The sequence below is a fragment of the Gobio gobio genome, assembly GCF_949357685.1.
Source record: "Gobio gobio genome assembly, chromosome: 10".
NCBI classification, from domain to species: Eukaryota; Metazoa; Chordata; class Actinopteri; order Cypriniformes; family Gobionidae; genus Gobio; species Gobio gobio.
The window spans coordinates 32485141-32499151 of record NC_137116.1 but is presented as its reverse complement, the minus strand read 5'-3'; the positions used below and the strand labels follow the sequence as shown (position 1 = coordinate 32499151).

Here is a 14011-nt window from a genome sequence, read left to right as displayed (position 1 = left end):
AGAAGAAGACAAGACATGCCAAAATGGCTGGCAGTGTCAGATCAACTGGAGCAATGAGCAATTAATCACGTTTTAAGATGATTTTAAGCAAAAGGCTGAAAATGCATTGTAGTCTGAGAGTGTCAGACCAACTGCAACAATTAACAATTATACAGTTTAAGAAGATTAGGCAAAATGGCTGAAATATCATATATTGAGTCACTGATAATGTAAGTTAATGGTTTATCACTTTTGAGCAATAGGTGGCACAGATACGAAATTGATGTGGTGTGGTGAGAATAAGCGAACAATGACACATGCAAAGTTTGATGCCAATATGTCAAAGCATTGCAGAGATACAGCCTCAAGAGTAATTTTGGCATAATGGCTCAACTTCGTCGCTGCGGTTTACAAAAACGGTTTCATCTATTGATGCAAAATCCCTAACTTTTTGTTGACACAGTCTGAAGATGATACGATTCGATTTTGGTGGAAATTGGACAAACGGTCTAGGATGAGTTTGAAAAAGTAGGTTTTGATCAAATAAAAACATTGAGGACAGGATGTTTGACCAAATATGGAAAAATTAGTATCTCTGTTCTCGGCATGAGCCAATGACTGTATTATGACCAGTTTCATTAAACTAGGCTAATTTAATCAAAAGTTATTAGCATGTTTGTAAATTTTGTAATAACCTCTGACCACAAGGTGGCACTGCCCCAAAACGTTTTGAGTACCTTCAAAGCATGGTGCGGAAGACATGATTTTTGGACAAACAGTTCAAAAGTTATAAGCAAAAATAGCCATTTTTTGTATCTCCGGACCAGTAGGTGGCGCTGCGCCGAAACGCTGCATGTTGCTTCAGGTCATGCTTGTGATGACATATACCAAGATTGGTTTGAATACGATAAAGCGTTGTGGAGATATAGGCTTATGAGTGTTTTTGCAACCGCTACGCAAAATTTGTGTGCGCGTTTATCAAAAACGATTTGACAAATCAACTTGATTTGCAAGATTTTTTGTCAGCATGGTCTGAAGATGATCTGGTTCAATTTTCGTGCAAATCGGACAAACCGTCTAGGACGAGTTCGTAAAAGTAGGTTTTTTGGAAAATTAAAAATGGCGGGGAAATTATCATGACCGAAAATGACATCATAGGTTGCAATTGAATCGGCATGAGCCAATGACTCTATTATGACCAGTTTCAATATACTAGGCTAATTTAATCAAAAGTTATTAGCATTTTTGTCAAGTTTGTTATATCTTTTGACCACAAGGTGGCACTGCCCTAAAACTTTTTGTGTACCTTCAGGGCATAGCAAGGAAGTCACATACCGAATTTAGTAACAATATACTAATGCATTTGTAAAATATAGCATTTTTTGACAAAATTCAAAATGGCCGACAGCCAAAATGGCCGATATGGTAAAATTGAATATCAGACGACTCGGAATGCCGTCCTGAATGTAACGAGACCACTTTTATGATTTTTGGACAAACGGTTCAGAAGTTATAAGCAAAAATAGCAATTTTTCGTATCTCCGGACCAGTAGGTGGCGCTGCGCCGAAACGCTGTATGTTGCCTCAAGTCATGCTTGTGATGACATGTACCAAGTTTGGTTTTAATACGATAAAGCGTTGCGGAGATATTGCCTTAAGAGTGTTTTTGCAACCGCTACATAAAATTTGTTTGCGCGTGTATCGCAAATGATTTGACGAATCAACTTGATTTGCAAGATTTTTTGTTAGCATGGTCTGAAGATGATCTGGTTCAATTTTCGTGCAAATCGGATGAACCGTCTAGGACGAGTTCGTAAAAGTAGGTTTTTCGGAAAATTCAAAATGGCGGGAAATTTTTTATGACGGAAAATGACGTCATAGGGTGCAATGGAATCGTCTTGAGCCAAGGAATCAGAGGAAAAAAGAATTTTGTTTCTAGCCCTTATGGTTCAAAAGTTATTAGCATAAACATGAGTCAAATTTTGGACTGATGGTGGCGCTAGAGGGATTGAGTTTGAGACTCCAAATTTGCTACGGTGACATTTCAGACTGTCCTCTATTAGTGTGCCAAATTTCACAACTTTTTACCATACGGTTCTATGGGCTGCCATAGACTTTGTGGCGGAAGAAGAAGAAGAAGAAGAAGATGAATAATAAATATAGCTGCAAGCAGCAATACCGGGGCCAAGCGCAAAGAAGAAGACAAGACATGCCAAAATGGCTGGCAGTGTCAGATCAACTGGAGCAATGAGCAATTAATCTCGTTTTAAGATGATTTTAGGCAAAAGGCTGAAAAATGCATTGTAGTCTGAGAGTGTCAGACCAACTGCAACAATTAACAATTATACAGTTTAAGAAGATTAGGCAAAATGGCTGAAATATCATATATAGAGTCACTGATAATATAAGTTAATGGTTTATCACTTTTGACCAATAGGTGGCACAGTTACGAAATTGATGTGCTGTGGTCAGAATAAGGGAACAATGACACATGCAAAGTTTGATGCCAATATGTCAAAGCATTGCAGAGATACAGCCTCAAGAGTCATTTTGGCATCATGGCTCAATTTCGTCGCTGCGGTTTACAAAAATGGTTTCATCTATTGATGCAAAATCCCTAACTTTTTGTTGACACAGTCTGAAGATGATACGATTCGATTTTGGTGGAAATTGGATAAACGGTCTAGGATGAGTTTGAAAAAGTAGGTTTTGATCAAATAAGAACATTGAGGACAGGATGTTTGACCAAATATGGCAAAATTAGTATCTATGTTCTCGGCATGAGCCAATAAATGTATTATGACCAGTTTCATTAAACTAGGCTAATATAATCAAAAGTTATTAGCATGTTTATAAATTTTGTTATAACCTCTGACCACAAGGTGGCACTGCCCCAAAACTTTTTGAGTACCTTCAAAGCATGGTGCGGAAGACCCATACCAAGTTTCGTAACGATAGACTAATGCGTTTGTAAAATATAGTATTTTAGCACATAATTCAAAATAGCCGAGAGCCAAAATGGCCGATATGGTAAAATTGAATATCAGACAACTCTGAATACCGTCCTGAATCTAACGAGACAACTTTTATGATTTTTGGACAAACAGTTCAAAAGTTATAAGCAAAAACAGCCATTTTTTGTATCTCCGGACCAGTAGGTGGCGCTGCGCCGAAACACTGCATGTTGCCTCAAGTCATGCTTGTGATGACATGTACCAAGTTTGGATTGAATACGATAAAGCATTGTAGAGATATAGCCTTATGAGTGTTTTTGCAACCGCTACGTAAAATTTGTGTGCACGTTTATCAAAAACGATTTGACGAATCAACTTGATTTGCAAGATTTTTTGTCAGCATGGTCTGAAGATGATCTGGTTCAATTTTCGTGCAAATCGGACAAACCGTCTAGGACGAGTTCGCAAAAGTAGGTTTTTTGGAAAATTAAATATGGCGGGGAAATTATCATAACCGAAAATGACGTCATAGGATGCAATTGAATCGGCATGAGCCAATGAATGTATTATGACCAGTTTCATTATACTAAGCTAATTAAATCAAAAGTTATTAGCATTTTTGTCAAGTTTGTTATAACTTTTGACCACAAGGTGGCACTGCCCCAAAACTTTTTGAGTACCTTCAGGGCATGGAGTGGAAGTCACATACCGAGTTTAGTAACAATACACTAATGCATTTGTAAAATATAGCATTTTAGCACATAATTCAAAATGGCCGACAGCCAAAATGGGCGATATGGTAAAATTGAATATCAGACGACTCGGCATGCCGTCCTGAATCTAACGAGACCACTTTTATGATTTTTGGACAAACGGTTCAAAAGTTATAAGCAAAAACAGCCATTTTTTGTATCTCCGGACCAGTAGGTGGCGCTGCGCCGAAACACTGCATGTTGCCTCAAGTCATGCTTGTGATGACATGTACCAAGTTTGGTTTGAATACGATAAAGCGTTGCGGAGATATTGCCTTAAGAGTGCTTTTGCAACCGCTACATAAAATTTGTTTGCGCGTTTATCGCAAATGATTTGACGAATCAACTTGATTTGCAAGATTTTTTGTCAGCATGGTCTGAAGATGATCTGGTTCAATTTTCGTGCAAATCGGATGAACCGTCTAGGACGAGTTCGCAAAAGTAGGTTTTTCGGTTAATTAAAAATGGCGGGAAAATTATTATGACGGAAAATGACGTCATAGGGTGCAATCGAAATGTCTTGAGCCAAGGAATCAGAGGAAAAAAGAATTTCGTTTCTAGCCCTTATGGTTCAAAAGTTATTAGCATAAACATGAGTCTAATTTTGGACTGATGGTGGCGCTAGAGGGATTGAGTTAGAGACTCAAAATTTGCTATGGTGACATTTCAGACTGTCCTCTATTAGTGTGCCAAATTTCATAACTTTTTACCATACGGTTCTATGGGCTGCCATAGACTTCGTGGCGGAAGAAGAAGAAGATGAATAATAATAATAATAGGAACGGGAACGGTTTCAATAGGTGCCTTCGCACCTTCGGTGCTTGGCCCCTAATAATAAGAACGGGAACGGTTTCAATAGGTGCCTTCGCACCTTCGGTGCTTGGCCCCTAATAATAATAATAAGAACGGGAACGGTTTCAATAGGTGCCTTCGCACCTTCGGTGCTTGGCCCCTAAATATATTGTAATATTGTAACAGTTGTACTATAAAATAAGAAATAAAAAAATCAACTGTAAAATTACAATACAAATGTATACGTCTTAAATCACCAAGCTTTTATTTTGACGGGTTGCTTGCAAATGAATGTATTCATTATTTACATATGTACATGTATACAGTATGTATGTGTGTGTGTTTGTTTGTATACATTTTTTGTTTTAGACATTTTCTCTAAAGCTGCTATTGAAAAATGTGTATTGTAAAAATACTGAATTTGAAAAAGTGTTGGAAATGTGTGATGGATCAGTGAAGGGTAAACCCTTACCTGACAATCCTCTGTATGTTGGAGACGGTGGGCTTGGATGCTCTGAATCCTGTTCTGAGAAGAATATCACCGGGTCTGGGAGCTTAAATTTGTTTGATAAACAGTGTTTAACAGGGTCCTGTAAGGTGTATCTGAGAGGCTCAGATAGTTTTAGACCTTGCATGTACACTCTTACGCTCAGTTCCTCTTCTGGGTCATCTGCTCTCCTTGGATTCAAATCTGCAAGAGCAGAACCACAAATTACATTTCAAATTACATGAATTACAAATTGCATCAACATTGATGATAGACACTTCTTAATATTCTGCTTAAACCAGCTAAGGTCAGAAAACTACCTCTGACACAACTACAAGAAATTATTAAGAATTCTCAAAAACATCTAATTTGCAGAAAACTGAAACACCTTCTTGTAAAGTAATGTAAATAATAATATTTTGTATTACTAAATGTCCAGTTCAAACTCTAAGTTATGATCTATAATCTCTAAATTATCACTATACAGATAAAAAAGAATTTTCACTTTGGAAACATGGAGGTTGATTTGTGCTTTATGTGAAAATGAACTAACCAAAGAATTCATGGTCCACATCACTTTCAACTGAATCTGGAGCAGACGGGGTCACAGGGGGGCCAAGATCTTCTTCCCAATGTGTGAATGACGAGTAAAATGGAGTGTGAATCATCTCTTGGTTTTCCTTATCATCCTCATCTGAAGAAATCCATATCTCTTCTTCTATTCTCCTGTCCTCACGTGGAGTTTCAGGAAAAGATCTTTCACCATCCAACTGATCGTCCTCCCCAGAAGACAGACAGTCTGAGTCGTCGTCGCTTCTGTCGTCTGATGAGTCGAGGACAGATCTAGAGGAAGCTGACGAATCAATAACAGATGGAGAAGAAGCTGAGGAGTCAGAGACAGTTCTGGAAGAGGCTAAGGAGTTGTATCCTTGGCTTTTAGAAGCAGACGAGTTTGAACTTGTGTGGCTGATAGTATCTGGAGGATAAAAGAGAAATATAAAAAAGTTGTCACACAAGATATAGAAAATGTGGTAAATTATTTGATGAATAGAAAGTTCAAAAGGTCAGCATTTATTTTAAATATAAATCTTTTTTACTTTCAAACTTTTAAACTTACTGCCTCTGCCTCCAAACGTTTGAGCGGTAGTGTTTATATTTGTATGCAAATTAAATATTGTATTTTATATAATATATTGTAATATATTATATACAATTAAAATAATTATTTTATATAATTGATATCAATGATAACCTGAATGTGAGTTATCTTCATCCTCTATAACACAGGTATCACTCTTCTTATCTTTATGTACTTCATCAACTTTCGGCTCATCACCCTCCTCCTGAAAAAAAACAATAGACACCATCAAACCTGTGTCCATGATCAACTCTCCTGAGTGTTATCAGTGTTATCTCCCAAGCAATTTCAGCTCAGCAATCAATATTATCAAGTGCATCTGTATTTCAAATAAGTGAAACAGTACCTGAGCAGACACATCAACTTCCTCAGATTCTGGATCCTCCACCTTCTCAGAATTCTCTTCATCTTCTTCTTCCTCCTCACTTTCTAACGCCAGTGGCCTGGAATGTCTGCGCTTCATCATGGTGTCTTCACTGCCATTTTTGGTCATGTCCTCTCCAACATTATCTGGGGCTGTTTGCTGCTCTTGCTCTTTATGAAATAAATGTTGACAATATTTTTCAGTGTACACAATCTAATTGAACTTGAGTTATACAGTTCAAAGATATGTCACATTGAAATTTAAAGTCAGTGAATTCATTTCCATTGAAAATAGATCCTTTTTCCACACTCAAGAATCATAGTTTTTTCTAATTCCATGTGAAAAATCCAATGCCAAACTGACCTTCATCTTCAGATTGTTGGTTTGGTCCAAGACCAGGAGAAGGACAGATCCTTTTAACATCAGTGGAGTCCTGACCTAATGGATCCTTCCTCTTTAACTAAGCATAATGGAGGAAAAAAATGTCAAATTGCAAACTTTCGAGGGGGTTCAAGATGACATAAATTATATAAAATAAGACCAAGCAAGTCCTAAAGACAACTGAAAATCATATTTTAAATAATTCTTATTTTAGTTCACCCCCTCCAACAACAATAATTTGTATAATGTATATATTCATTTTTGTAGCCAAGCTGTAAAATATTTAATTGGGTAGAAACATATCAATTTTACAAATGGCGTATATCACTGGTAAATTCATGGGTCTGTTATGAATATTGTTGTGGACAATGGGGGGCCTTAGTGTGACAAATGTTGAGAACCACCTCTTCATTATTCATTACGGTTATAAACCTCTTATAAATCCTCTTATAAATTCCACTTCATTGTTGTTGTTTTTTATAAAAAATAAAAATAAAATAGTGCAGGCAATAACAAAGTGTATAGGATGCACTGCTCTACAGACAACATACTAAATCAGTTCTTCTATATTTTCTATATACTGTATATGAAGTACCATATTTGTACCTTAAATGATGGTAGTTTAATGGCACCATGCCGACTGATTATTTTTCCTGTGCCCAATACAGAGCCTTCTCCCCCAGTAGTCATTCTCAGGCATTGCTCCATCGCTTTAAGCTTGATGTCTTTAGTTCCTCCTGATTTAACAGATGGGGCGGATACCTAGGGGCGCACCACATGATATATATGAAAATAATGTTGAAATGGTAATGGAAAAAAAGATAGACACTACATAGTTCATCACTACAGTTGAAATAAGAAACACATCCTACCTTAGCTGCCTGTTCTTTGTTATCCCACCACTGATCAAACGCCTTGAAGGCCACAATCTCAATCATCCTGCGATGTATATCTTTCTTCACGATAGCCCGCAGCTCTGCAGCAACAACAGCTAGAACTCCATCCACTGTGGCCTTATGGAGTGATTCTTTCATTGGTACGTATCCTGGTGGAGGCACTGAGGGGTCAAACCTGGGCATTTGGGGAGGAGGCCAAGGTGGTCTGAACCTCAACATGGTAGATGAACACCCTGAGGAAGGGTAAGGTGGGCGATGAGTCATGAAATTGAAAGGTGGAGGGAGGAAGGGGGGTGAGAATGAGGTTTGCCCTTGTGTTATTCTAGTAGGGATAGGAAGAGGTATTGCACTACTCTGCCAGTTGGGTGATCTACAGACTTGCTTGGTCTTTGGAGGAGGGTACAATGAACAAGACGTAGGTAGAGTGTATCCAGGTAACAATGGAGGATGAGGAGGACCCTGTTTTGTTGGCATATTAGGAGGCAGAAGGGAGGGGTAGTGAGCAGATGGTTGTATAAGGTTTGGAGGTGGGGACATTTGAGGAATCGGATGAGGTAAAGAGCTCCTGTTGGTGCAGATCACTGGTATACTAGATGGCTGATCTGAAGTGTCTTCATCTTCTTTTTGGCTGACCTAGGAAAGAGATTCATTTTGATGTAAATTCTTAGAATGCTTATTCTTCATTTCTATTCAAAAGGGTTGTGTGCCATTCAGAAATTCATTGAGAATTCCTTTTATATTCTAAATCAATTCCAGAATTTACAGTTTTTCTCAGTCGCTTTGGTACATTTCTCAGATCAGAATTGAAATTCTCAAAACTACCTGTTCAATCTTCACATCATTGTGTCACTTGTGCACATCAAAAAAGCAGTTTCTCATTTCTTTGAACAAGTTGCAAATGCTTGTGTACATCCATGCAAATGATTATATACAATTCTCTGCTGTTTCCTACATTATCAGTTGCTTATGTCATGTTGATCAAAATGTATTATAATGGGTCTCTGTTGAATAGTCTTACCCCCCACAACATTTAGGCATTAGTTCATAGCATAAGTCTTTACATGCAAAATGGTTGAACAAGTTGTCATAAAATGTCAAGCATATTTCTATACATTTCCGTTAGACGTTCACATTTCTACTTTTGTTTTTCTGGGGGGTTTTTTCTTTGTGCTATGCAGTGCTGTCTTTTCCTTTCTGTATCACAATGACATGGTCTGTCAACAAATTACAGTACAAACAGTAAAAGCATAAATGTGAATCTTGTCCAGTCTCTTGCATTCAAACTCCCACATACACTAAGGTGTAACCTACAATTTACAATAATTGTCATCAAAATTTTAGCCATATTTACATCAGAACATCCCTACAGAGTACAGTTATATTGACAATATGACTAAGCAATTTGACTGTCTTATTCATACACAATGACACAAGGACTTGTCATTCTGATGGCACTGACATGTTCATTGACACAGATATTTACTTTTGAGAGATGAACTAAGGATTTTGAGCAAAAGACTGGCTTTTGCAGGGAATCCATGGTGTTTTGCTATTTGTACGAATTGTTTTGAGAAATGCACTTGCTGTTTTGCAAATGTCGAGGATGATTCGAGAAATGTACCAAAGCGACTGAGAAAAACTGTAAACTAAGGAAGCAAGCAAGACAGACAGACAGATAAGATGGATGGATGGATGGATGGATGGATGGATGGATGGATGGATGGATGGATGGATGGATGGATGGATGGATGGATGGATAGATAGATAGATAGATAGATAGATAGATAGATAGATAGATAGATAGATAGATAGATAGATGGATGGATGGATGGATGGATGGATGGATGGATGGATGGATGGATGGATGGATGGATGGATGGATGGATGGATGGATGGATGGATGGATGGATGGATGGAAGGATGGATGGATGGATGGATGGATGGATGGATGGATGGATGGATGGATGGATGGATGGATGGATGGATGGATGGATGGATGGATGGATAGATCGATCGATCGATCGATAGATAGATAGATAGATAGATGGATAGATGGATAGATATTACTTACAGTACTGTTGAAGGATATCTTGGACAATGGCTTCTTGGTTGATTGAAGTTCATGTTCATCTTTTGCCACATCACAGAGTGGAGTGAGACTCATATCCTCAATGATTTCTCTTGGATGAGAGCCAGTATTATTTTCACTAGATGATGTTTGGTTACAATTTAGGACAACATCTAGGTAGCAAGAAGGAGAGTGGCTGGGAGCTTTGGGAGAGGGTTGAGGAGGATAGTCTGGATCATGCTCTTCAGTAGCAGTCTCTGAGTCTGAACCCTCTTGGTTCAAAAGGGGCAGAACTGGACTTCCAGCACTAAGAAGCATCTGGATGCGAGAGTCTAGGCTTTCAGGCTTTGATTCCGGAACAGGAGATTCAGGAGAAGGACACTGAACTATGGGGTCTGAAAGATCTTCTGTGGTGTCAGAGGCAAGACAAGGTTTTGGGGTATATGAGCGAGAAGACTGGGCTTTTGGTGGACAATGGGTTTGGTTTAACTCTCGAATTTTGCAAGACACTTGGGGAGCAATTCCAATCGTATTTTGCTGCTTTTTCTCTAAATTTGGAAGTGATGGTGGATCTTCGGCAACAGATCTGTGATTAACACTGAGGCCCTTGACTGTGCCAGTAAAGTTTTGGCCAGTGAGCTTATTTGAATATGATGGTGTGGTTGGATTTTCCTGAAATTTACTAAAAGGCATATGATTGGCCATATGTCCAGAGCGGTAGTGACCTCCCCTATATACAGGTCTATGAATATAGTGGTGCTGTGGCCTACGGTTGTATGCGTTTTGGTACTTGCTCTCGAGAGGTCTGACCCGATGTCCTCCATGAACATGGTTACTAAGGTGAGAGTTGCGTCCTGGAGTTCTTTGCCTGTTTGAGAAGTTACTGTTTTGAGAGGGAGCTCCACCTAGCATCCAAAAGTTTTGCACAGCACCTTGAATAATGCTGGGTTTATTTGAGGCTGGTTGAGTCCCGTGACCAGGCTGAAGCTGTGAGATGTTTGGATTGGACTGGTGAATAAAAGGGAAGTTGGAGGCACTGCTTGTCAGCACAGACTCAATTGGGGTCCTTTCACACTGAGATGGTGTGCCTGGTCTACTGTGGGTCATAGAAGGTGTGCAAGGGGTATCTTGGTATTGAGGGGTCTGCCAGAAGCTACTAGGTGTGTCCTGATGCATGCTGGAGTAGGCCGTGTCCATGGATAAAGGTGTAGAACAATCCAATGAAGGAGAACCATTACATATTGAGGATGATGATGATAATGTGTACGACAGCTTCTTCAGGGTTTCACACTCCTGAAAGATTGAAAGAGATTTACCAGTTAACTAAAACAGTAAATCTAGTTTCATAATAAAAACCTGAATTTTCCATGCCAAATGCTCTTTCTGTATACGTTGTTAGAATATCTAACCATTGTGAGTCTCATCTGATGTTATAGCAAAGTTTTACTCAAGTATTTGGAGGGTAATATATAGATATTATATAATAGGCCTGATAAATTATGCATAATAATATAATATTTTTTATTTGCTGAAATAACCTGTTTTCAGCAAATGTGAAAAGAGATTAAATAATCATATATTTTTAAGGGTGCTGTAAAATGAGATAACCACAGATTTTAGGGGCCTGTGAAAGGGGGTGAAAAGACAACCAATGCCTATGGTCTTGTACTCACAGCGAAAGAGTCAGTGATGGAAGATGGTGACTGGGGTCCCCAGGCCTCTTCTCCAATGGGGAGAGTAAAAGGTGTATATAAACCACTAACAAGCATCTGGAAGTATCGGTTCCTCTTCACACCTAAAACCAGTAAATAAAGTCAATCATGAATGATATGATGCAAGCAAATACAGTAAATGTGTCTGCATAGACATGTTTATGAAAGCCTTCATTTGGAACTGAAAAGGTATTACAAAAAAATTGAGAAGTGAGAGGTGGAAATGTGTTTACCTTTGGGGTCAAACTCCACGTGGATGTTGTTTCCCATCACAGAAGTGTTGTGGAGGTTTTTTACTGCATCATTTGCTCCCTTTACAGATTCAAAAATTACCTTTGCTATTCCTAAATGCTTCTTGTTTTTCGGATTGTATAAAACTTTCAAATCTTGAACCTCTCCAAAGTGTTTACACATTTCAGACAGGAATCCATCTCTAATGTTGTCATTAAGCCTTGCAAATGTCAACTCTTTCGGCGCTCCAACATAATTCTCATCAACCTAAAAAAGAGATTTATTGACATTTTTATTTTGTAATCCCTAGGGTCCCTAAGACAATGTTAAACAAACATCAACATCGGGTTGATACTTCATGACTCTCTCTATATTTTTTTTATCAAGAACTGATTATAATAAAAGGATTTGTAAAACTGTATATGCTTCAAATGTCTTCTTTGAAAATGTTACACGACCCCAGAGAATAAAACATAAATTAGATTAATTTTCAAATCCTAAAATGTACATATTGATGTACATACTGTGGAGATACACTCCTGCCCATTGTTTATTTACATTAATTATATTGTATTTTTATATAATGTGTTTTTGCTTGGCTCAAATTCATCACATCCCTTTATCACAATTACCTTTATACTTTGTAAGGAATAATTATTTAACAATATCTGCCTATAGAAATTGTATTATTATTATTAGGTCAGAGAAACAAGGTTAAATATATCAAAGTAGGTTAAATAGGGAAACAACAGGTTAGTTTAGCAATTAAAAATAAAACAATAATGCATTTTTTTCTCTCTCTTGGAACCTAAACATAAAGAAAGTCAGTATCATTACAGAACATAATGTTTAAAAAAATATATATATATATTTTATTGTAGGCCAAAAATGACACATGCGTTAACTTGATGCAGTAGCCTATCAATACTAACCTTGAATTTGGGTACCGGGAGATCTGTTTCTTTGAATTTTGTCCAAAAACGAATAATTCTGGGATCTCGTACAACATCCACAGGGAAACATTCAGGATGCTGACAGACAACAATTTAGTCTTCTTTTTTTTTTACAATGAAAATACAACTATAGACTGTTTAAATATGATGATTACATCTAGGTCATTAAGTTTGATAGCTAAGCATTATGTTAACATGTATATAAATATTAGTAGGCAATCATTGATCGCCTTGAAATCATAGTAGGCCTAGGCCATCATACTCACCGGTGCGCTGAAGTGTTGTCCATCATAGCGGTACAGTTTCTGACTTCCGCTGCTCAAACCTGGATCAATAATCAGTTTGTAACAACTCCAGTTTGGAGTTGCATCTTCCAGTGGATCAAAACTATCGGTTTTTATTAACGCATCTAAAATGGAGAATCACAGCACACGATAAAAAAAGTCCGGTTCTACACGATGGAAGCTCTGAGGCATGAATATAGGCTATAGTAGGCCTACACTAACACATATGTTACCTTTATATCTTACCGTTATCTTTCCGTTGACCCTCCTTTTCGACGCTCTCGTACATGATTCGCAGTCATTGTACAATGTTAGTAAATTTCTCTTTATGGGACGCTGATTAAAAACTGTATTTCCTGTAAATATCCGAAGGCTGTTGTCAGGAGCACACTGTAGATATTGCTGGTCTCCCAGGAGAAGCAGCACATCACTGCTGCACAACAGGTGGGAGGAACCTGCCGCCACACCCGCGCTGTCATCAGGACAGAGCGCCTGGGAGAATACTAGATCACTGTGGATCAGCTGAATCCTGCTACTGATATAACAGTAGGCAATGTCAACAACTTCAGATGTCACACACACACACACACACACACACCTGCGAAATATCTGCTGTGCTTGTGTAAAATATTGGATACAAATGTTGCACAAAATATTAACCATTCATTATTTTGAAATACATATTATTTTGCTCTTTGTACAAAGTAAAAAATATAGTTTATTGGAATGTTTGTTGGACATATACTAGACTGTTCATATAATCTAATAATAATAATATTAATACATCTTTATGTTTTACAGACTTAGAACATCTACTACCTCAGGAGGATGGTGGTCATGTGTGAAATTGATTTTGCTAATGTGATTTTTGCTAACTGTTGGGTATAACTGATTATTACATATAGTATGCGTGCAGAATGATTAGGCATGTTGATTTTCTGAGCATATTTTTTCTTTCCCAGGCACATTCTACCAATTCCAAACCACATTAATCTTAATAACGACTATTAATTTTGTATT

At 37.8% G+C, this 14011-nt stretch overlaps 1 protein-coding gene across 1 annotated transcript in view; it reads right to left on the bottom strand.

Moving 5' to 3' along the window:
• Positions 1–13280, bottom strand: part of setd1bb (SET domain containing 1B, histone lysine methyltransferase b) — a gene marked incomplete at both ends in the record, with an annotated part of 32158 nt that extends 18878 nt beyond the window's left edge. Inside the window, 13 exons of the mRNA XM_079826323.1 lie at positions 4950–5168; positions 5518–5940; positions 6217–6307; positions 6449–6636; positions 6830–6920; positions 7454–7609; positions 7720–8376; positions 9815–11104; positions 11485–11606; positions 11757–12021; positions 12687–12785; positions 12974–13116; positions 13238–13280. Of these exons, the coding sequence (XP_079682449.1) occupies positions 4950–5168; positions 5518–5940; positions 6217–6307; positions 6449–6636; positions 6830–6920; positions 7454–7609; positions 7720–8376; positions 9815–11104; positions 11485–11606; positions 11757–12021; positions 12687–12785; positions 12974–13116; positions 13238–13280 (3787 nt within the window). The remainder of the gene's footprint in view (positions 1–4949; positions 5169–5517; positions 5941–6216; positions 6308–6448; positions 6637–6829; positions 6921–7453; positions 7610–7719; positions 8377–9814; positions 11105–11484; positions 11607–11756; positions 12022–12686; positions 12786–12973; positions 13117–13237) is intronic.
• Between the last annotated feature and the right edge of the window lie 731 nt (positions 13281–14011).